The sequence below is a fragment of the Macrosteles quadrilineatus genome, unplaced genomic scaffold, assembly GCF_028750875.1.
Source record: "Macrosteles quadrilineatus isolate MER2022 unplaced genomic scaffold, UCM_ALF_1.0 Scaffold_9__3_contigs__length_116548681, whole genome shotgun sequence".
Taxonomy (NCBI): Eukaryota; Metazoa; Arthropoda; class Insecta; order Hemiptera; family Cicadellidae; genus Macrosteles; species Macrosteles quadrilineatus.
In genome coordinates this window covers 4,071,048-4,095,445 of record NW_026542602.1, presented here as the reverse complement: position 1 = coordinate 4,095,445, position 24,398 = coordinate 4,071,048, and the positions used below count along the sequence as shown (strand labels likewise).

The 24,398-nt window shown below is 33.6% G+C and overlaps 2 protein-coding genes across 2 annotated transcripts; both read left to right on the top strand.

Annotated features, from left to right (window-relative positions):
• The first annotated feature begins 2,311 nt into the window (after positions 1-2,311).
• Positions 2,312-3,214, top strand: LOC129002276 (uncharacterized). Its single transcript, XM_054429955.1, has one exon. The coding sequence runs from the start codon at positions 2,312-2,314 to the stop codon at positions 3,212-3,214; it is 903 nt and encodes a 300-aa protein (XP_054285930.1).
• A 101-nt stretch (positions 3,215-3,315) lies between these two features.
• Positions 3,316-4,803, top strand: LOC129002275 (uncharacterized). Its single transcript, XM_054429954.1, has one exon. The coding sequence runs from the start codon at positions 3,316-3,318 to the stop codon at positions 4,801-4,803; it is 1,488 nt and encodes a 495-aa protein (XP_054285929.1).
• The last annotated feature ends 19,595 nt before the right edge of the window (positions 4,804-24,398 follow it).

The window sequence follows — 24,398 nt, the reverse complement described above, 5'->3', positions numbered from 1 at the left end:
ACGCCACCAATATCGTTTACTTCGTTCCCGCCCAACGTTGTTCCCGCCTCCACATTCAGCGTGTTGCATTCAACTTTGATGCGCCGACGCGACCTATGTTTGCAGATCACGTGGTCAGTTCCCCCTCACGCACCGAACGTTGCCTTTTAGCAGACGTTGCGCTCCCTCCCCCCTCAAGCACAGCTGATCGGCGCGGTGCAGACATAGAACTACTGCAGACTGATACGTCACTCGCTCCTGTCATATGATCGAGACACCAAAATAAACAAACCACAATACACTCTCTCATTCTCACATTGTCATTGTTCTTAGATATTGTTACGTCTATTGCTATTTTGCTGTAATGTAAATAATAATTCATTGAGAATATTCCTGGATATATTTATTTTAGTACTGTAAATAATAATTTCCTCTCATTCAACTCGCTTGTAAACAACTTAAGTTATTTGGAAAGTCTGATTATTTTCTGAGTTAGGTTGTATTTGAATTGGAGTATTTTAATTATGTATTTTAATTTTAATTTTTGATATCTTGCCAGGTATTATAGGCTCACATTTGCAGTTAAATAGCTATTAACTGTCTCTTTGTCATTGTAATGTATGTGGTTATATTTTACTTTATTGGTGAAAAAATTCATTTATGTTTTTGATGTGTTCGTTATTAATTAATTATTCTCTCATAAAACTTAATGATTAAGCTCACTGCTTCTTTAAAATAATAAGTAGGCCAATAATTCTTATTATTTTATTATTTGTATTTTATTTTCAATTGTATTTAAATAGGCTATCACAATGCCTACCCCAGCTGTCATCAAGTTTAGTACTTATGAGCGTTCAACCGCTTTAATTAAGGCAAGACTTGATAAAATCCTCACTGCTGTCCAGGCTATTGCTGCCCAACAACCACCACTTACTACAGTGCATTATAGATCGCTGGCGGCTTATGCTAAAGAATCTAACAAAAAGCGTGCCGATTTTGAAGGTAATCTTTACCGTGTTTTGGAAAATATAGATCCGGAGGAAGCTCCCACTACTCAGTTGTCTGATGATCAAGACACAATTAACGATACTCATGTTAAGATACAAAGTATTATTGAATCTCTTGACCCAGTAGATGAACCAAAGACTCCCTCGGCTCATAGCGAGGCAGGTTCAACTGCACCCACTCTAGCTCAAGCCAATATTAGGCTACCGAAATTAGAATTAAAACAGTTTGACGGTAATCCTTTGCAATGGGTTAGCTTTATAAATTTATTTGACTCAAGTGTCCACAGAAATGCTAGTATCTCAAATGTGGCTAAGTTCAAGTACCTACTAAGTGTCGTGTCTGGCGAGCCCTCAAGTCTGATCAAGTCTCTTAACATCACTACTGCTAATTACTTAGTAGCTTATCAGCTCCTCCGAGAACGCTATCATAATACGAGGCGACTCATAACCTTGCACTTAAATCAAATAATGGACTTACCTGACATTTCCTCAGGGTCCATCCGCAACCTTAGAAATTTCATAAATCTTTATTATGAACATTCTGAAGCGCTAAAAGCTCTTGATTGCGATGTTTCATCAACATCAAATCCCCTCCTCTCAGCCCTCATTTTGCGGAAAATGGATACCGATTTACGCAAAAGGCTAGAAGAGAAGCTTATCGATCGAGCCAAGATTGCGAAGCACACTCACTACCGGAAGTTTCTGATATAATCAAGTTTCTAAACGTTGAATGTAACCAAGCAGAGGATGCAGGGCTGCACTTGCCCCAAACCCCTCGGAAGGCTAATTTTAGCCATTCACCGCAGCCTAAAGGCAAGAAATCTGTTAGTTTCGCTTCTGATAAAACTAGTAAACATGTAGCACTTCTTTCAGCTGGAAAGAGTACCACTAACTTCTCTCTCCTCCCTCAATGTTTTGCTTGCGGTAAAAATGACCATAAAATATATGTGTGTCCTTCTTTTGGAACTAAAACCCCTCAAGAGCGTTATCAGCTTGTAAAAAACAGTAATAGATGTATATCGTGTCTTGGTTACCATGATAGTAAACAATGTAAATCCAGAAACACTTGTACGACCTGCCAAAGACGCCACCACAGTCTATTGCACTTCCAGACTCCGTCCCAATCAGATTCTAGATGGCATAGAGAAAATAATACTACAACCCCTCCGCCTCAGGGACCCAGCTCAGTCACGGCATCCGCTCAAAACACATTTAATCATAAGACTTCATCACAATCTACAGTCCTCCTTGGTACAACTCTTGTCAAGTTGACATCCTCTACCGGACATACTCATGTGTTTCGTGCCCTACTCGATTCAGGTAGTATGTGTGATTTCATCAGTGAGCGTGCCGCTCAGCTCCTGGAAACTCCAAGACATAAGTCGACCCACACTATTGTCGGCATCTCTTCCACAACCTCCCAAACTAAAGGGATTACTCGGCTAAATTTAGCTACTCTCAGTGACAACAATGTTGCATCTCAGCACCCATTCCATATTTTGGACAAGATCGCTATTGATATTCCCCGCTCTCGCCTTGCACCGGAAGTGTTTAAAATGGTAAAACCTTACGTGCTAGCTGATCCCACTTTTCATTTACCAAGTGGTATTGACGTTCTTTTAGGCGTCTCTCTGTTTCCTCTCATTCTTACTCACCAAACACATTCAATTGGTGAAAACATGCCATACCTTATTGGCACTAAGTTTGGATTCGTTGTGATGGGATCCGCCCCTGTTGCAGATGTAAGTTCCTCCGCTCCATGCACATATTCTTCTTTTATCTCTACCAGTGATAATGATCTTCATTCCTCTATCCAAAAATTTTGGACCCAAGAAGAGATCCCACAGTGCAGTAGTAAGACTTTAGAGGAGCAACAGTGTGACAAACATTTCTCTGAAACCCACACACGCAACCAGAATGGCCAGTATGTGGTTAGATTGCCATTCAAGGCTAATCATCCTCCCTTGGGAACCTCTTACCTCCCTGCGCAACGACGCTTGTATTCTTTAGAGCGTAAGTTTGCCGCTCAAAGCTCATTCCGTGACATGTACGTTGCGTTTATGGATGAATATCTCTCTCTCGGTCACATGACCAATCTTGAGACTGTTGATTTAACCTCCCCTCACTATTATCTTCCCCACCACGGGGTTTTGAAAGAAAATAGTAGCTCTACGAACTTCGTACTGTGTTCGATGCTAGTAGCAAGACCAGTTCTGGACTGTCGCTAAATGACATATTACTTACAGGTCCTAAGCTCCAGACGAACATTTGTGACATTGTGCTCCATTTCAGGTCCTATAACATTGTTTTCTCTTGTGACATTCGTCAAATGTATCGTCAAATATTAGTACATCCAGACGATCAGAAATACCAGCTTATCTTATGGCGTAATAACTCTTCCCAGGACCTCTCCACCTACCAGCTGGCTACAGTCACATATGGGGTCAACAGCAGCCCCTATCTCGCTATTAGAACGCTTCATCAGCTAGCTAAAGACGAGGGTGAGGCGTTTCCTGCTGCTGCTCAAGTTTTAACTTCCAATACGTATGTTGATGATATAATCGCAGGTGCTGACACGGTCGAAGATGTTCTAGAACTTCAAAGCCAGATAATTAGCCTTCTGTCCCGTGGTGGATTTGAACTCCGGAAGTGGTCATCCAACGCTAAGGAACTCCTTCAAGCTCTGCCCCAAGAACATCTTGAATTACCTGTATTTCTGGAACATGCTAAAGAACCTCTATTTTCAATATTAGGACTGCAATGGTCACCAGTTTCTGATTGTTTCACTTTCAATATACATTTCTCTGATGCAGCTAATGAGACACCCACCAAACGTCGTGTGCTCAGCTTGGTTGCTAAAATCTACGACCCGTGTGGCTTTCTAGCTCCGTGTACAATGCAAGCAAAATGCTTTATACAGCTGCTCTGGACCACAGGATTAAACTGGGACGAAGAGCTCTCAAGTGACTTAACTTCAATATGGCAAAACTTTGTAACTAATACTCAATCTCTCTCCAATATTCAGATCCCCAGAGCATTCCAGTTTTCAGTTTCAAGCGCTATTGAACTTCACGGCTTCTCAGATGCCTCAGAAAGCGGTTATGCCGCAGTTCTCTATTTCAGATGCAAACTCTCATCCGGTGATGTCACTGTACGTCAAATATTGGCGAAAACTCGTGTATCTCCACTAAAACGAGTCACTCTACCTCGTCTCGAGCTATGTGCTGCTCATCTCCTTGCTCAACTAGCATCATACTGCCTCTCTATGTTTACAAATAAAGTTACATTCTCTCGTACTGTTCTATGGTGTGACTCTTCCATCACTCTAACGTGGCTTCAAACACCACCATACAGACTGAAAACTTATGTGGCAAACAGAGTAGCTCAGACTCAAGAACTTTTCCCCTCACATTGCTGGCGTTACATACCCAGTCAGGATAACCCCGCAGATTGCGCCTCTCGGGGAATAACTGCCACTCAGCTCCAAAATCACCCCTTGTGGTGGACCGGGCCATCTTGGCTCTCTCAGCCTTGTGAAGACTGGCCTAATAGACAATTTACACCTGTCAATTTAGATAACTCAGAAGAAACAAAAGGGGCTGAACTTTTTGTCTTCACTTCGAACTCCAACCCTGAATGGGAACTTTTGACAAGATTTTCCTCGTGGACTAAACTCGTACGCATTACAGCTTACATTCATCGCTTCGTTTACAATGCGAGAAGATCGAACAAGCTGCGAAGTTCTCTCACTACAAATGAACTCAAGTCATCAACCACAAAAATTATCCAACTTGTTCAAAAATCATGTTTTTTCTGAAGAAATCGCCAATCTCCAGAAATCAGCAAACTGCAACTCTAAGTATAAACGCTTGTCACCCTTTCTCGATGAGCACGGAATAGTTCGTGTAGGCGGCCGCATTAAGCATTCTTCGCTCCCCTATGACAGCGTTCATCCCGTATTGCTCCCCAAAAGGCACCATGTTGTAGATCTTATCATAGATGACTGCCACAAAACACATCTTCATGCCGGACCTCAACTCACTCAATCTCTCTTAGCCTCAAGGTTCTGGATCCTCTGTGCGCGTAGTGTTATCCGCTCACGCATATTCAAATGTATCCCTTGTTTTAAAAATAGACCCCGAAACAAGGCGCCTCAAATGGGTAATTTACCCAAAGTTCGTGTCACTCCTGCCAGACCATTCATCTCAACTGGAATGGATTATGGTGGCCCTTTAATTGTTAAAGTCCACAACTTACGCTCAATCAGACACGTTAAGGTCTACTTGTGCATATTCGTTTGTATGGCTACTAAGGCCGTACACATCGAAGTAGTGACAGATATGACTACAGATGCCTTCCTAGCGGCTTTAACTCGTTTTGTCTCAAGAAGAGGCTTAAGTACCAACTTGTACAGCGACTGCGGTACGAATTTTGTAGGTGCAGATAACGCCCTTAAGAAGATTATTAAGTCCACTCAATCTTCAAACCAATTTAAGGACTTTGTCTCTACCAAAGGGATTATTTTCCACTTCAACCCCCCTTCAGCCCCTCATCAGGGTGGGTTATGGGAAAGCGCCATTAAAAGCGCTAAACACCACCTCAAACGGGTCATCGGAACGAACATCCTGACTTTGGCAGAGTTTTCAACTCTGACAACACAGGTAGAAGCCGTTCTGAACTCACGCCCTCTTACGCCGCTTTCATCCGACCCTTCGGACCTGACACCTCTCACTCCAGGACATTTCCTGATCGGCGCCCCTCTAACTGCGGTTCCCGAAGAAGATGTCCAAGACGTCTCCACCAACAGGCTGAAGCACTGGCATCTCGTCAAGGCACTCCATCAGCGAATATGGAAGCGATGGCAGCAAGAGTACCTGCACACCTTGCAACAAAGGATGAAGTGGGCCTCGCACCAAGATAACCTCAAAGTCGGTGATCTTGTGTTAGTGGAACAACAATCTACCCCTCCTCTGACCTGGCCTTTGGCCCGCATTATTGATGTGTCTCCTGGCAAAGACAATGTGGTACGAGTGGTACACTTGAAGACAGCAACCGGCATCCTCACTCGACCCGCTGTAAAAGTGTTTCCACTGCCTCTTGGTTGTGAATAGACTATCAATTGATAGCACTTCATGTATATAGCTTTAGTTATAATTATATGTCTTAGGTGTCTGAAATGTGTCCCTCTGTATTTTGTTTTGAATCTCCAAGTAGATTCAAGGGGGCCCGGATGTTCTGTATTTAATTAATTATTACTATATTTATCAACATAATTATTGTTCAACTAGTGTCCCTGTTGCTCGAATTCGAGCAATTGCTAAGCATTACAGGCGTTATTTTAAAACTACTGTAATTTCAACCAAGTCAGCAAATATTTGTAGCAAACTGTAAATTAGCAAACTTATTGACTGTTTATAATTAACATATGCTCTTCTTCTCACTTTTGATTTCTGACAACAGCTGGAGTTTCATAACAATTTTTGTTTCCCATGTTAATCTTATGGAGAAATACAAAACATTAAAGGACTCCAGGGCCTCACTCTCTCATTATTTCCCTAAAAAGAAAGTTTCCTGCACAACTTCACGTTATGCTCTTTCCAATGACACCAAAAACATGACAATCGGTTCAGTAGTTTCGGAGGAGTAATTGTCACAAAAAATCTGCTTGCGTATTAAATAAGTATAGATTAGTGATAGCTTAATTCCAAACCAAATCTATATTTTTAAATCTCATTTCAATTATGAATGAACACTTTTTAATAATGTTTTTAATAATAATAATACATTTATATTAATATTATAGGAAGGATAGCAAATAAATATTGAAATGTTTTTTTGATCAATATATAAATACATATTTTAAAGTTTTTTTTTATAATAATAATTATATAAGAATAAACACTTTTTTATAATGTTTTTGTAATTAATAATACATATATGAACCATATAATACATATAATACATAATTTAATGAAAGTCTTATATTTAACTTTAAGGCTTTGTTTTTCCATCACCATTTGAAGGTTTTGTAAGAAAGCGGTTTTGTTAAGATATTAGATTTTGTTAGATGTAACCAATTATTGATGGCCCAAAAATTGGCATATTCAAAAGTGGCATATTCTGGGTTTAGAAACAATCTCGTTTGAAATTGAACCAGAGAACTGTTGATTCAATGGCGAGAAGGATAATTACTTGGCTACCCATACAATAAGCAATTTATTTTGACTAAAAATGTTGTCAAAGTATTTTTTTGTTCATTTTGTTCATTTTTGACAATACTTTATTCTTACACATTTCGTAATTAACGTTACTACATAGTATGTTAATAATGAATTCATCGGATAAACTTATTAGTTAGCTACATGACAAAAAATAACCACTTATAATCAAGTTAAATATTTAATTTAATGCGGTGTTTGATGAAACAGTAGGTCTATACAATATAAATAAACAAATATAAATATTCTTAAATAGACGACCTAGCACTTTTGAATGAATTGATATTCGTGTACTGGTAGAACTTCATAAATTTCAACGACAGTCACGAGACAAACAATGAGTCACTATCTGATGTTACCTAGCCTCTGCATATTGTGTGTGCATATTGTATGTGATGTTCTCTTGGTTTGTTGAATATACCCCTTTTAGTGAAACTTTTATACAGTGTGTAAATGAAGTCTTGAAACAAATCTATATTTATAAAACCGAAATAGATACAAATATTGTGTTTGTAATATTGATTCTTAACAAAGGTTCCGCAATTTGTTACACCAAAAAAATTGTTTAACCCCCCTAACAGAGTAAGGGGTAGGGGGTAGGGGGTGACTTATTTTTTTCAAATAGCAACGCCAATCTAGTGACCCCTCATTTTGAAGGGCTTATCAAAAGAAACACAATGACGCAAACCCGAGGTGAATATCTCACCCCTAGTCAAAATGGCAGGTATTTCAAAATGGGTGCATTTTCACATAAATTAAATTTTGGAATACCCGCCATTTAGGCTAGGTGTGAAATATCTACCTCGGTATTGCGTCATTGTATTTCCTTTGACAGACCCTTCAAAATGAGGGATCACTCAATGGGGGTTACTATTTGAAAAATAAGTCACCCCCTATCCACTTCCCTGTTAGGGGGGTGTAAAAAAATATTTATATATATGAATGTAAACGGATGGTGTTTTTTACCTCTAGGGACCTCAAAATGAAAAAGTAAATCGGTCCATGTTCCAGATCTTGTCATGAGTACTACAGCAATAGCTTATTCCGTATATGGGAAATTCGCTAAAAGTAGCTAAATAATTACGAAAAGGGTAACACTATAAATAAAAAAAAAAATAAAAAATAAAAAAGGAATACAAAAAGGAAAAAGGATTAAAAAGGAAAAGGATAATACTAACATTCTGGATTTGTATTTCATTCAATGATAAAAGACTATTTCGTGAGGCTAGGAATGATAAAGGTTTTAACTTTTCTTCATAAGAAGAACCAGTTAACTGAAATTCACGAGTTACAAGATAAAGTATTCAAGATTTATGGTTTCCACTTCAACCAAAATTACTTAGTCAAACGAACAAAATACTTTGAAGTAAAGATAATTATGTTACTATGCGCTACATTTCTATCTGTTGATCTTTTTACTTCCGGTAAACACCGCGTCGGAAATGACGTCACAAAATTACAACCGGAAGTTAACCAAACAAAACCTCTAGCGCATGTTTACTTTTCATCTTTCCAGTGTTATCATTAACTGTTGTGTTTACTAAAACGAACGCATTCTGTTAAGATTAAATTTCCTCATTCATTGAGTGAATGTTTATGACGGTAAAAACCTTCAGTGTATAAGCAGATGCACACCTCATGTATTAAATAGGGTTTTGAAAGCAAACATTATCAAGTATAAAAAATATAATTAATATACTGTAACTAAATTATTTTGATAAATGTTTTATTATAATTTTATAGGATAAATTGGTGTTATTATGTTATAAAACACACAATTTGTAAATGTCATATATGAAACCAACCAAGAAATTTCCAAACTTTAATCTAAATAAGGATAATGTTCAAGACAACTTAAGTACCTGGCTTTACCCCAGTCATTCCTTTGTTTTTAGTAGGTTTAGTGTTGCTTGGGTCTGAATATTTTACACGAATTAGAACAGCAAAAAGGGTTTTTCTAAAACTGTTTTTATTAGATTAAGAAATGAGAATAGCTCATAATATTACTTTTAATTATGAAACACTCTTAGTTTTGTAAATTTTGTAAGTTTTTCTGACCAAAATCTCATACCTTGTTAAAAATATGAGTTGAATTTTCAAAGGTATAACATGTTTCTTGTAAAAATGATAATGAATAGTGTACTACTCTTTAAAAAAATGATAATGAATAGTGTACTACTCTAAAAAATGAAAATGAATAGTGTACTACTAAAAAAAAATTATAATGAATGGTGTAGCCTACTACTCTTAAAAAAATCGATAATGAATAGTGTAGCCTGGTACTAAAAAAAAATTATAATGAATAGTGTAGCCTACTACTCTAAAAAAAAAATTATGAATAGTGTCGCCTACTACTCTTAAAAAAAATTTTAATGAATAGTGTAGCCTTCTACTCTTAAAAAAAATATAATGAATAGTGTAGCCTACTACTCTTAATAAAAAACTAACACAGTTAGTAGATAAAAACGAAAGCATGTTCTTTACTAGATGAATTTACTTTTTATGTGGATACCTCTATTTAGAAAAATTCTTTGCAGTAGGACATTTGAACTACATGCTATTCCAAATAAAGTTCATTAAGTGACTAAATTTAAAATGATCCCTCCACAAACATTACAATCTTTGTACTTTAATATCATATAAATTATAATAACACTTTTGGGTTTCTATTCAATAGGTTTTGCCCAAACGTGTATTTCACGAAATTTTTTCTTATAATTATTGAACTTATTCGTACGTTAACCTATCATTTAAGCTAATACAGTTGAGTCGAAGAGTTTGGTTAATTTTAGAAAAAATTTAGTATTACTCATCCTAAACAAAAATAGTTTTCATTAACTTAAGTTGACAGGTTACATTACTTATGCTGCATTGCCAATGAGTTCCAGCTGACAAATGATTGCATCATACGAGTAATACTATAACATTTTGTTAAATCCAAGCTTATTCAGCATTGAATTGTTATTGTTCAGTATTGCTTGGCCTTATATGGAGATTGTATTACTATTCTACGGAATACCTTACATTTTAAACAGTTTTTAGAGTAAATTTCACAATCAGTTATAAACTACGTCGATTTTAATTTTTAAAATCAAGGCTTTCGCTTCATTAATGATTTAATTTAAAAACTTTAAAGTGAAAGCTGAACCTTTTTTGTTGACGCAAGTGATGTTTTCTCTGTAAGATTGACAAACACTTTAAAATAAGACGGTCCCGACTTTTCCAATATTGTTGCATGTTCCGTGCTTTGAACCGGTTATTTTTTCATCGACGTCCATCGTCAACTATACGGGGTGTGCGGGAAAGAAGTGTCATGAAATAACTATATTGTATGATATTAAAATATAATTGTTTTTTAAAATAACTATACCATCATGCCATAAATACAACCAAGATTGTGTGAACAACGTTTAACGGTCGTATGTCAAACACAATGCCTAAAAGTTAAGGTAAATTCAGTCTTTCCATGTAACCAAGCCGAACCATTTCTAGCCATAACACCAACTTATTCAGTAAAGTGAATATCAGCCTATTCAGCGACGAAGCAACTTTTTCCCTTAGTGGAGTAGTAAACAGACGCAACTTTTCCAGCGAGATAGTGCTCCAGCACACTACCACAATGATTTTCGGGATTTCCCAATGAGCAATTCCCTGGTCCTTGGATTGGTAGAGGAGCCTATTGCATAGTCGGCAAGATTGCCAGATCTCACCCCACTGGATTTCTTTGCATGTGGGTTTATCAAAGATATTGTGTACCAGGTAAGAGTGCAAAGTTTACGGGAATTAAGGCACAGTATTGTATCTTCAGTTAAGAGGATAACCCCAGAAACTCTAAACAACGTGTGGCAGGAGATTGATTACATATTGGACCTCTTGAGAGTGACTTATGGTGATCACATTGAATTTTACCGAATAAAATACCAATCTTGGTTGTATTTATGATAAGTTGGCGTGGTTAATTTAAAATAAAATCACCTTTTAATATCATACGAGCTAGTTATTTCTGTATACCACGAGCCCGAACACCATGTATTATGAATATTCATATTTTAATAGTTTGACAGAATCGTCCAACTCAGGTTTTACCAAGCTAGAATTTGTCGGATTCTAGAGCTTAGTTTGATCCAACAAGAATAACTCAGCTGTATTGGATGCTCAAAGAGAAAACTACTTTAATCTTTGAAAGAGATTTCTTGTCTCCCTCCACCCAACTGTAGGATTACAAAACAAAGTAACCTCTGACGTTCGTTAAATACCATGATTCGTTGGTTTAGCTTTTGTGAGGAGTTTGGTAATCAATTGTTATAGAATGGGGTTTCATCTAATAGATATTTAATACAAAAGTATAAATTCAACATTATGTTGTAAATAGGGAAGGATTTATTCAATCCCAATGAAGCAATCGAAAATCCATTTCTGAAAATAAAATATTCTTACACTTAAGTTTGCCTACAATGATAGTAGGTACACATAATTATTATTTAAAATTATATTTAAAATATTTTGTTCTTAAATTAAGTGTTAAATTGTGTTGTTTAACATACAAACGCGTTGAGTTAAAAATAAATAATTAATCTATTTATTAAAATAAAATGCGTTTTAATACAATAGGAGTTAGTTTTATAGTAAACTTTTGAGAATAATATAATATTATATACTTTCTTATTCAATTAAAACAATAAAGTTTGCTATCGGGTTCAAAGTTTTACAAATTTATGTATAGTTGATATGACCTAGGGCTTGGATAAATTAACATAGTATTCATTAACATCTTAACATACTATTATAAAAAAACACAATAAATTTGTTTTCCTGAAGTATAAAACAGTTGGAAATGAAATATATGTTTCTTTTACATTGGGATAGCTCGCCGACAATGTTTTACATTATTTTAAAGTTAAACAGTTACACATATTTCTATTATTTTATGGGCAAACATTTAATTTTAGTAGCTATAAAATGGTTGGATAACATATAAAAATTGGAAATATTTACCAATACATACTGCATATAAAAGACATAATATCTACTATGACTATTCCATAAGCAAACACAATGTTTGTACAACAAAAACTGAGCTCAAGTTCCCAACGTCCACGTGTACTGTTGGATAATCATGTCGGTTATCTGAATAGATCTTGAAATATGAAACACTCTGCGACAGTGTGGGGATATACAAAGTAAAATTATACTCTTGTCATCAGAAGATATTTATTTTGCCACGGATACAATTTCACACGGGTTCAAACCTAGATACGTGTTTTAAAATCTTGACGAGGAATAGTGGATCTAAAACATGATGGAAAGGAAACCCTAATTTTGGATCCCTTGCACCTTTTACCATATAGCTAAAATTATATAATATGCCAATACATTTTTAAGTGAATACAAACTAAAAGAAACATAACGAATCTGTTTTAAAAGAAAAGAGAACAGAGAAAACAAGGTAGCAAATGAATAATTGCATTGATTAATTGAATAATGAATTACAATTCAATTAATTGAATCAATTAATTGAACTGCAATGATTAATTGAATAATTAATAATTGCAAATGAATAATTGGTAGCGTTGCATTATGAATAGTTGCTTTTATATATATATAGGGATATTCTAGTTAGAATGCCTTCCTTGTTTACCTATGAAGCGGTGATTATATTCTTATTAATTATAATATGAATACCGTAGTTACTAATATACTAGAAAGATAAGTGAGTCTGGCTTAGTTATATATTTTTGTTATTGACTAACGCATCTTTGTTGCTCCTATCGAAATCGACTATTTTTAGAAATCACTTATTTGTTAGGTCGACGTGTCTGGTCAGTACACTCTCTACCGTAGTGTTATCAACTAATGTAGGCTACGTGTTTTAATGAATGAATAGGTGTACCACTTCACAAGCTTGGTATAAAATCATCTGAATGTTGAACAATTCATGTGTAATCTAAATTCAATTATAGGTTTCCATATCCATCCATCCACTATGTCCAAAAATATTTTCATAATTAACTAATCCAAACAAATATTTACGTATATTGCCAAACATATAACTATTTAGAAACGTATAAAATAAATGTATAAATGCGATGAGAAAATCTCATTTTCAGAGAAAACAGTATAACGTTGTCCTTGTTACAAAAAGTAACATTTAATTACATCATTGTTTTGTATAAAAGGTAATAAGCTGATGCCTAAATGCCTTTGAGAGGGTATTGTTGCTTCGTTACTCCATTTACGCTGTTTCCTTAAGACCAAACGCACCTCTGAAAATTCTGTTTTATCAAGATTTTAAAATTCAATTTCTGATTTCATCATATTGAAAACATCGAGAGTTTTAATTACGTACATTTTCCATTGATTGGTTTATGCATTAATAATAAAATTTTTATAAGTGTGTTAATGTTTCTTTTGAACTTAGCCTTTGAAATAGTATTGAAACATAAACATGATCTAAATCGAATATTAAAAATACGGCTGCAGCATGACTTTTGATATAAAGTGAACTCTAGGCTATAAATGAAATATCTACTTTTGAAAAGAGAGAAATGAAACTACTAAAATTGAGGTTGATTTCAATCAATAGTTATGATAGTATGATGTAAACAGACGTGTGAGCTAGTCAGTTGGAACTCGGCGGAAATGCTGCATAAACAATGTAACTAGACAATTAATATTGATGATGACTCTATTCGAGATGATGAAGACAACAATTATTGTTGTTCTAAAACGCAAACGTATAAGCTAAACGTTGGTTATTACATTTTAATGGTTAGTTAGCTTTCTGATTAATAAAAAATATTTGTTGAAAGAATATTTTTTGGTAGTAATTCATAAAAAAGTAAAGTTTCAATACTGCTTATGCATTGTGATGGATTTTATAAAAAAATACTCTTATCCTGCCAATTATTCTCTGTTGAAATGAAATAGTCCTGCTTAACTGAATAATTAACACAATCGTATGATTATACAAATGCATTTATGTTTATTGTACAATGTACATTTCACCAAAGGCGTGTTTCTTAGTAAAAATTTAGACATATGAAAATGTAGAAATATTTCAGCAATATGAAAAATAAAATTAAGTTTGTACTGGCGGAGTAATACATTTTTTATCCAAGTATCGGTAACGGCCATTCGAATGTATTTAAAAGGAGGAAAATTGTTTGCTATATATTTAAGGCAAACAATGTACACAACTTACGTTAGTGACTTTAAACAATATAACAGTATGACAAAAATATAATCTTATCACTTGAGCGCAAAATGAATATTTTGGAAAACTCCTTCGTTTTTAGTTAATATCGAGCCTAACCGAGTCATTTCGAAGGGAAGAAAATAGTCCCGATCAATAAAAATACTCCTTAATCGTTATAAAACTATTTGCTGTTGTCTTGATGAAGTGCTCAGACAATTACAGAAGATTAACTAACTATCCCTTGGCCTCGAATCTTGCTGATGCAGAACACTGCTTCAATGTATTTGTTGAACATTTTAGGGATATAATTGTTGTCTCTTCTCCTCTGAAAACTGTTGGTCCTAATAAGTTCCCTGTGTGGTTCAGCAGAGAATTGATTTCCCTTACAATACGGAAGAATACCTTACACTGACTTTACAAATCTACTCACAATCCGTCCGACTATCTTCGCTTCAATGCAGCAAGAAGGCGTTGCAAGCATTTAGCAATGGAGTGTCACAATTGATATACAAGTCGTGTTGAAGAAAGCATCGAACACAATGTTAAATCTTTTTGAATCCATGTGAACAATTTGAAATCTTCCTCTGAGCCTACCTCGCGAATGTATTATGATTCAGATGAAGCATTTGAATCCTCAAGCAAATGCCAGTTATTTGCAGATTATTTCTTATCTGTTTCACTGCACTTGGACTACGCCCCAAATGTTTGTCTGCAAAGACTCCAAAAAATGTATTATTTTTTAATTGAACATACCCTGTTGCGAAGTATGGGCAAAAGCTAGAGCTAGCAAACAACCAGGAAAAATTTTATCAAGCAAAAAAGATACGTTGAAGTCATGAATAAACTCAAACGGGAACTATAATATAAAATATGAAACAGTTTGTATTACGTCGTTTATGATAAAATGCCACTTCATCATGTTTAATAATAACACATCAAAAGAAAGGCGCTTTTGATCCATTCTTTATTTAAGCTGTTCATCATTTCCCTCATTTTCCTAATGCTATGTCTTTCGTTCACTTTCCTTCATTATTTTTATAAAGATAGTTTTGATGTATTTTTTTCATTCATTGTTTTCGTTTTCTTAAGCTTTCGTACCGTCCGCATTTGTAAAAATATAGTTTCGCCATTTTTCTGTTTACTTTACTTTTTAGGTGGATGGCTTGGCATAAATTAAAGGTGACAGTCAATATTTTAATGAAGGACAGCAGTGCTGATTCCTAACCAACAGCTGATTCACTGTTATATCAATATTTCATAACAAATAATTAAACCTATTAGGTAGAAGTTTTGTAATAGTTTACAAATTGAACTAAATCAGAGCAACAAGCCGCTGTAGGCGGGGAGGATTATAAATAAACGGTATCAGCATTCTGACACATACTTTCTCCCGTAAGTTTGTCAACAGCCTTCATCGTGTGTAAGCGGTGAGAGTAAGTATACGGAAATGGGATTTGAAAAATTTTGTTCAGAATTTAAAGGACTATAACATACTAAATTTTTATCAAAATTGTTCTAGCCAATTTTGGGAAAATCCGATTTTTCCGTTATTTTATGGGGTTTTATGGGCAAATCCCCATTAAAAATAAAAATTAAAAAAAAATTAAAAAAACTATAAAAATTGTAAGGACCATAACATACTATGTTAAATAAAAACCGGATTTTTGTCCAAAACCCTATTTTTTGTTATTTTATGGGGGTTTTTATGGGAAAATAACATAATTTACAATAACTTTTGAACCGTAATTTTTACAGAAATGGGATTTGTACCATTTTGTTCAAAATTTAAAGGGCTACAACATACTAAGTTTTTATCAAAATCGTTCGGGCCATTTTTGAGAAAATCCGATTTTTCCGGTTTTTTATGGGAAAATCCTCATTAAAAATCCAAATTTCAAAAAAAATTAAAAAAACGCATCGAGATACCATGGATTAGAACATGCATACCAAATTTCATCGAAATCGGACCACAGGTGTAGTCTCTAGCTCTGTACACATCCAGACACACAGACACACACACACACACACACACAGACATCACTTCGAAAACCACTTTTTTGGGTCCAGGGGGACCCAAAACGAATATATCCACTCAAAACTCAAACTCGAAAATTTTGACTAAAACAACACTTTCTCCATATACTATGGTGTAGGGGGAGAAAGTAAAAAATTGCATTAGTAATCTTTTCATTATGGACTTTTAATTCTACTAAATTTGGTTGATAATTAAATGACTGACGTTTACGTACTGTTATAAACAATTTTTGTTTACAGTTTAAAAAAACCTAAGATTTCATTTAATGTTTACATAATTGCTATAAACTTACTTTGTATATTCCATAAGTTAAAAAAACCCCTAAGATTTTATTTAGTGTTTTAATAATTGCTATAAACTTACTTTGTAAATCCTATACGAATGGTTAGCAAATAAAGACGTGTCTATGTCGTGGTGCTCTATTGCATCAAAGACGAAAGACAATCCGCTTACTAAGAGTTTTTGCCAACATAATATTTAATCCCTTTTAAGCTTAACTGAGAGGTTTTCCTCTTGAAGGAGTATCTCTGCTTGGTGTAGGCCTATTCCGGTTCATTTAGACGAATTACTTTATTAAGTGTTGTCGTAAACAGCTATGAACATATGGTTTTCATGTTTTTTTTTTATGAAATGAAATGTTTAATACAATAATCATCAGTTATTGGAATATTTTATATAACTAAAGTGATACAGTAAAGTACAATTTGTGATCATCGTTTAAGGCATTTTGCCAAATTAAAACGTAGGCATGTGGCATATCAAAATTAAGCTTAGAGTCTGCATATCTACTAAAAAGTAATTGTATAAAACAATTTCTGCTCCACAGGCCAATTTCCAATAAATATCCCTTTTACATGCTTCTAAGGTTGAAACGATTTCATTTAGCTAATTTAATGTGAGTTAAATGGAACGGCTGATCAATGCAACTAACTGGTGTTTATTTATTTAGGAATTGTACTTAAAAAGGACGTTATTGATCCTAGTAAATGTGTGCAATATTTTATAAGAGGGTAATGTTTGGTTAGGGAAAGGTGGTCAACAGATTTTGTTTTAGAATAATGCACTACAAGTAAGAGGAATTGGCTAAAACTGAAGAATTGTATTGAAACAATCAATATCAAGTTTTTTTTATTGCTAAACTAAGTTATGCTGATAAATTATTTCGGATCTTTGACATCAAATATAGATGTAAAAAATAGATTTTTTGTAAGTAAATAGGTCTGCACTTCTAAATAAGAAATCAAACCTTTTAAAATTAAATCATCGAGTTACAACACACGTCAGAATCAATTATATACTTTAATGACAGGCTAGGGAATTTTAATCATTATCTGAATATAAAGAAAATGGTTTTACTTCACTAGGAGCTGTGAATTTGTAGAAATAAAGGACAGCATTACTCTCTTTCGCTTTCTCATCTCGTTACAAGGGGTGGGCACAGCAGAGTTTTAATTGATAACTGTTCATCATGTAGGCCTAATAATTTATTTATTATAAACTACAGTTTTCACTCATTTGGTCCACCAGTTGTCATAGTGTACGCTAGGGAATGTTTTTGTAAATATAAAGGATATAACTCTTGTTTTCGGTCCTAGAAACTACAATCTGTGTCAATACAATTAAGCCAGACTAAAGTTTTGTTGAGTTATTCAGTAAGCAAAGAAACGCAGAAAATGCTCTACATGTACATTCCTGGTATTTATAATATCTAAGGTCAGTACAATATTTGAATCTTTGTTGTATATTACGTCTATGATATAACTAACACCAATGTTACTATTCCTATTTTTTTATTATTATTCAAATAACACTACGTTTCGTTGTATTGAAATTGCTTAGTGTTTATAGTATACTATTCAGTGGTATATACGAAACATCTAGTAAGATAAACATGTTAATAAAAGTAGCCTTTATCTGATTTTATCTTAGTGTACTAATTAGTAGAACGTGACAAAGGGGTAGTGCTTAACCAAAGCTTTTCAGTTACATTGCTGAGGCTCACAACCTAAATCAATTTAACCCTGTTGAATTTATTACGAATTTTTCGTAATCGAAATTGACATAAAATGTTCTAAAATTCTCAATTCCTAACAGATATTTGTTTTGGTGTTGTTAACCCATCTCCTGGATACTTAATTAGACATAATAGTTTCAATTATGCCCTAGAAGTTGGAATTGTTGTATTTTAGGAAGCAGAATAGTGCAGGGTTCCTTATAAAATTATTGAATCAACAAATATCGAATGCAAAGAAGTGATTGTGTTGGTAAAATAATATTGGGTACCTTGAGCCTTTAAAAAGCTACGTTCAGTTAAATCGAAATCAAACGTAATAACAAAATAACGTAATTTGGGTTTTTAGCTCAATACAAAAAAAAATTATTTTAAATAATGTGGCCAAAAAAGAAAATTTTAAAAAAATAAGACGATTTAATAATCTTTCTGTATCAGCTAAAGAAATGTTTGAAAAATATAAGATGTAAGAATAAATTATTGAAATCTTTTTTTTACAAAACGTTGTCTTTTGAGACAACGTTTAAAATAATGAAAACTTGGAACAAACTGTTACGTAGAAAGAACGTTTTAATCAACGGTGACAATCGTCCTTCCAGAAAAAGATTCCTCTTGGAACAATTTGTTCTAATACAGTATTTTAAAAGATATACTTTCTCTAGAAATGGCGACGGTTAAATTTACGTATTTGTCCGTGTTGCTACATTTTGTACCAATACACATGTATATATGAACATGTATCGGGCATTGGTATTCAAACAAGCATGGTTAAAACACCGATACGTACAGGTTTTATTATCATGAAGTATTCAGAGGTTTTATGTTTTACTCCGTGTGTTTGTGGTTTTGTGGCTATGTCGGTCCAGGCTTATATTTGAATCCTGCATTTTCAACAAGAACACTTCGTTGTGTCATTAATATTTTGTAATCAAGAAACTACACTGACAGTTTTAACTATTTTCTATGACTGATCAATAGTAGTGTTATATCTTAACACGGCCACTGCAGAAAAGCTGCAGACTAAGCAGTTTTCCATTCGCCTGATTTGATTTCCAATTAATTATATTTATATAACATTAGGGTTAAGGAGTGCCTGGGTTCGCTGCTACAGTGTGGCTATTAAATTGTTTTTTTTTTCAAAATAGCGTAGTATAAAATAAATAAATTTACCAAGTTTGATCAAAATATGTCCACAAACAAACAAACTAAAACAGTTTACAATATTTTTCATAAGTATAACATAGGAATTTTCAATGTACTTTCTCCTAACCAATAAGCGTTCCAAAAAAAGCTTTAACATACAAAATTATTTGTATTTAAGAAAAGAAAAGAAAACAAAAACGATGTTATTTCGTTTTACGTAAATCTTGTAAATTGGTTAGCAGGTTGCATAAATAGAAAATCTTAAAATAAACAATAAAAGCATATAGTAAGTAGAACCCACTGAAAAATGGAGATGTTGAAAAAAACAAAGAAATGTTGTATAAAACTGAAACATGCCTTTTAGCATTAAACAGTTGTAAAGCATACGTTAGTAAATTGAAAATTAAACCATTTCACGTTTTAAACCAACCTGCTCACTAAAATCTTGCTGACCCACGATGTAACTTGACATTTCCTTTAGCGTGACTAGGTTTTAAACGATATTATCACTGTTATTACAACTTTTATTTTGACAGATATTACATAGTTTACACTTTAAGTGTTAAATACCCAAGAACTTATAATGTATATTTTAAAATAAAACTCTTTTATTGCTGTGCCATTCTTAAGCTTAAATATTATTCCTATAAATCATGATTTTAAAGGTTAGTGATTGGTTTACTTTTACACATCTGTGAAATGTACGTTACATTACAATAAGGTTTGAAAATATATTCACCTTATTGTGATATAAAAATCAATTTTTAATATGTATGATACTGTTTTATTTAAATATACCCATACAAATAGTAATTTGTAAATTAGTGGGTTATTAGTATAAGCGTTAAAGATTAATGTTTTTATAAATAAATAAATAAATAAATAAAAAGGCCTTTATTTACAAGCGAGTTTCATTTACATGATTTTCAAACTTACTCAAGTCAAACTAAAACTAAACTAACCTAATATATACAGAAATTTAATATACAGAAAAACTACAAAGAAAAAAACATTTACAATTTACATTTGTTTTTCTGCATTGCGGCCCTGAATGAGCCATACGATTTGGAGCTCTTTATGTCCTGAGGGAGGCCATTATACAACTGCGGGCCAAAATAAGAAAATGACTTTCTTCCAACCTCAAGCCTCACTTTAGGAAAGTGAAGCCTGCGGTCGGAACGAGTACCACGCAGGCAGATCTCCCCCCTGTACTTAAGCCTCTCGCTGAGGTACTGAGGCTCTCCCAGCGTGAGCACTTTGTGGACCAGGCAGCAGGTCAGCCTCCTGCATATTTCATCCATTGGGATGAGGTTTGCAGCATCTCGGAAGGAGGACACGTGGTCAAAGCGGTTAAGGCCAAAAATGAACCTTACCGCAGAATTTTGAATTCTTTGAACTCGTGCCATATCCTCCTTAGAGATGCTGTTTCCATATGCAGGAAAGCAATATGTAAAGGCTGGGAGGACCAAGGACCGCATGAGTTGCATTTTGGCATATTCTGGCAGTAGAGTTTTAAATCTGCTAAGACCTCTCAGTCTACCCACTGCACGTTGAACTGCAGATGTGACATGGTCAGAAAAAGAGAGGTCTTTGTCAAGTACAACACCAAGTGTGTTGACAGTGTCGCAAACAGACAATCTCATGCCATCAAGGGTGACTTCTATAGCAGATTTACTCAATTCCTGCATCATAATGTTTGGTCCAGTATGCATGACTACACACTTGTCAACATTCAATCCAAGGCCATTCATGACAGACCATTGAAAAATGCTGTGCAAATCAGCATTGATGAGCCGGATTGCTTCTGATGTCTTGTCTGGCTTGTATGACAAGTGTAGTTGGCAGTCATCAGCATACAAGTGTGCCGTACAATATTCTACACTTCTGGACAAGTCAGACGTGTACAAATTGAACAGCACAGGTCCTAAGCAACTACCTTGAGGAACACCACGCAATTTGCAAAGCGGATCTGATGTCTCACTCCCAATTTTGGTAACCTGCAGTCGGGACTCCAAATAGGACCGAAACCAACAAACAACTTTTTCACTACAGCCATAGCACTTCATTTTGGCCAATAACAATTCATGATCAATAGAGTCAAATGCTTGGGAATAATCTAGAATAGCTAATGTGCTGTATAAGCCTTTATCTTTGGCATCGAATAGATCCGCAAACATATTAGTCAGTGCAGTGCAGGTACTGTGGTTTTTTCTAAACCCTGACTGTAGCTTATTCCCAATATTATAGAGTTAAAATAATAAATCGCACTCCAAGGTATCTACTCACAACATAATAAAAAAACCTAACAAATACAAACACAATTTCACAACAATATAGCAATGCACTTATTTCCTTAAAACACTGCTGAAACGTAAAAAATGCTTAAATAATTTAAATTGGAATACAGATTTTAATAAACTAATGTTGGTTCAAACTAAAATTTCAAAAAAGGTAGAACAATTTTAAAACAGTATCATATTGTTAAAAAAATTATTTTTGGTGGGGGAATTGTATTATTTTTAGAATTAATTTCATAAAAAACATTAACATTTTTATTAACATCACTTTAGTTAACCAGGATCGTGCATTTAGCATTATAATAATGTCTATTCTTATTTCTAGATGACCACATACATTCTATATAATATATAGGCCAGTTAAAACAATATTTTATGCCACGAAAGTAGCTGATGAAAAATAGTAAGCTGGTGATATAAAACATAGTAAATAAAAAACTCATATAATAACATAACATATGTTTTTTAATTGTTTGCAATCTCAATAAAGAATATTAAAAAATATAACGATAAATAACAATCCAAATATGCTTATAGGCTATACGACAATTATTTACACCTTTTTATACCCTGAATAGTGGGGGGAAAACATATTTCAAGAGGGTAGTTACCAGATATTGATGTCAATCAAAAGTGTTATAATTATTATTTGGACTACTGGTACATGCAGTGCAAAATGTTCCTTTTATAAAATGTTACGAATTATTGAATTTTAAACTCCATAGTCTAAATTTGAAGAAAACTATGTTATCCGATATATAAAATTTCTTCATGAGGGTAGCCTACAGGTTATTTGGTTATAATAATAATTTGCGTTATTCTTGAAACATGTAGAAACTATTACATGGGTTATACTTCAATAGGAAACCTACGCATGGCATAGTATCTTCGAAGAGAGAGCTGAGGTGGTGAGTTTTAATGTCTTCCAAAGTCATATAAATTTTATTTGGTTTAAATTTAACTTGAGATAGATGCTTTTTACTAATGTATTGTTTGACTAATGTAAAAGTAGGTTCCTATTTCCTCCTGATACAATAAAACTTCACCCAGTTCGTTTTACGGTATTATTTTGATGGTTAGTATTGTAATTTCCATTTGCGCTCGATATTTTTTAGATTGAAACCCGACTTTACTTTGGAAAACATGCTAATTTAGCACCAAATTCAAAGAAATATCAACACCATAACACACTACAGAGTTATGAATATGTGTGTTTAGAACATTCTACTAATCTCTACTAAAATGTACGAGTATAGACTACTCAAGAGCAATAAAGTGGACAAACCTCAGCTAAAAGCTCTATAATAATTAAATATTACATAAAAACCTTAAACTAATTGCATTCATCTAATTACATGTAGCTCTCTAATTATTAATAATTATAATGTTTCTGTAATAAAAATTCTAGGAGAAAGGCTGCAAAAAACGTCAAAAGTTTCATTTTCTTGTTCGTTAAAAACTGATATTTTATATATTCTAAATAATATAATAAGAACATCTCAATAACTTATTGCCTCTTTGGAACTCTTTTAAATGTTTTCACTGTGTATTTATAATTTTCAATATTCCATTACATTCATGCTTTTTAGGTAAAACTCTCATGGTTTTTAAGTAAAATAATCATAATGTTTTATGGAATGATCTTTCACTTGTCTTAATGTTTTACTTTAAAATAAATCTCTCTATGTTTTATGTTTGTCTTAAATATTGTTTAATTTTTTTCTGTTTTTAACGCGATTATACAATTCATCATTTTTTGTATCACCAGCATTAAATTGCAAAGTAATATAAACGCTTAAAAATATTAAAATAAATGGTTTTGATTTTAAATTAATTATCATTTGTATAAATAAACATCAGGATTTGTTACATTATCAAATCTAATAAAAACGCTATGATTCTACAATTTAGGGAGCCATAGCATGTATTTATTGTACCTAAGAGACCAAGCTAGACAAAGCGGATAAAATACATTCTGATATCCTTAAATATAATTTAAGTTTTTATACAGGGTGATTTGTACTCAGTGTGACAAAAATTTTTTGGTGTAAGTACAAAGTAAATGAAGTGTGATGATGCATATCAAATGTTCCAAGTCTCAAAATTAGCTTCCAAAAAAATTATTTTATGTTTTTCAAAAATAACCATGTTTTTATACTTAATACAGCGATTTCTCAAATACCTGTATATGAATTTGAGTAGATAATGTAATTTTCGTGTTCTACATTAAATTTTGAACAAGAATAATATAAAATGACGGAGGATCAGTTGTAAAAACTCCATAGTAAATAGATTCAAAGATAAAAATTAAGATGTTTGATAAAAATTTAAAAAACAATGGTCTATTGCATTTTTCACACCCTGTATACAAGAAAGTGTCGGACTATGTTAAAAACTGCGCTATTTAATAAGCTTTCCAACCATATGCTACACTATTGAGGTTTAGATATGTTTTTGTTTGTTTTAGTGGTTTGAATACCAGAAAACAGGGAAATTGTTTACTGTTTTACTGT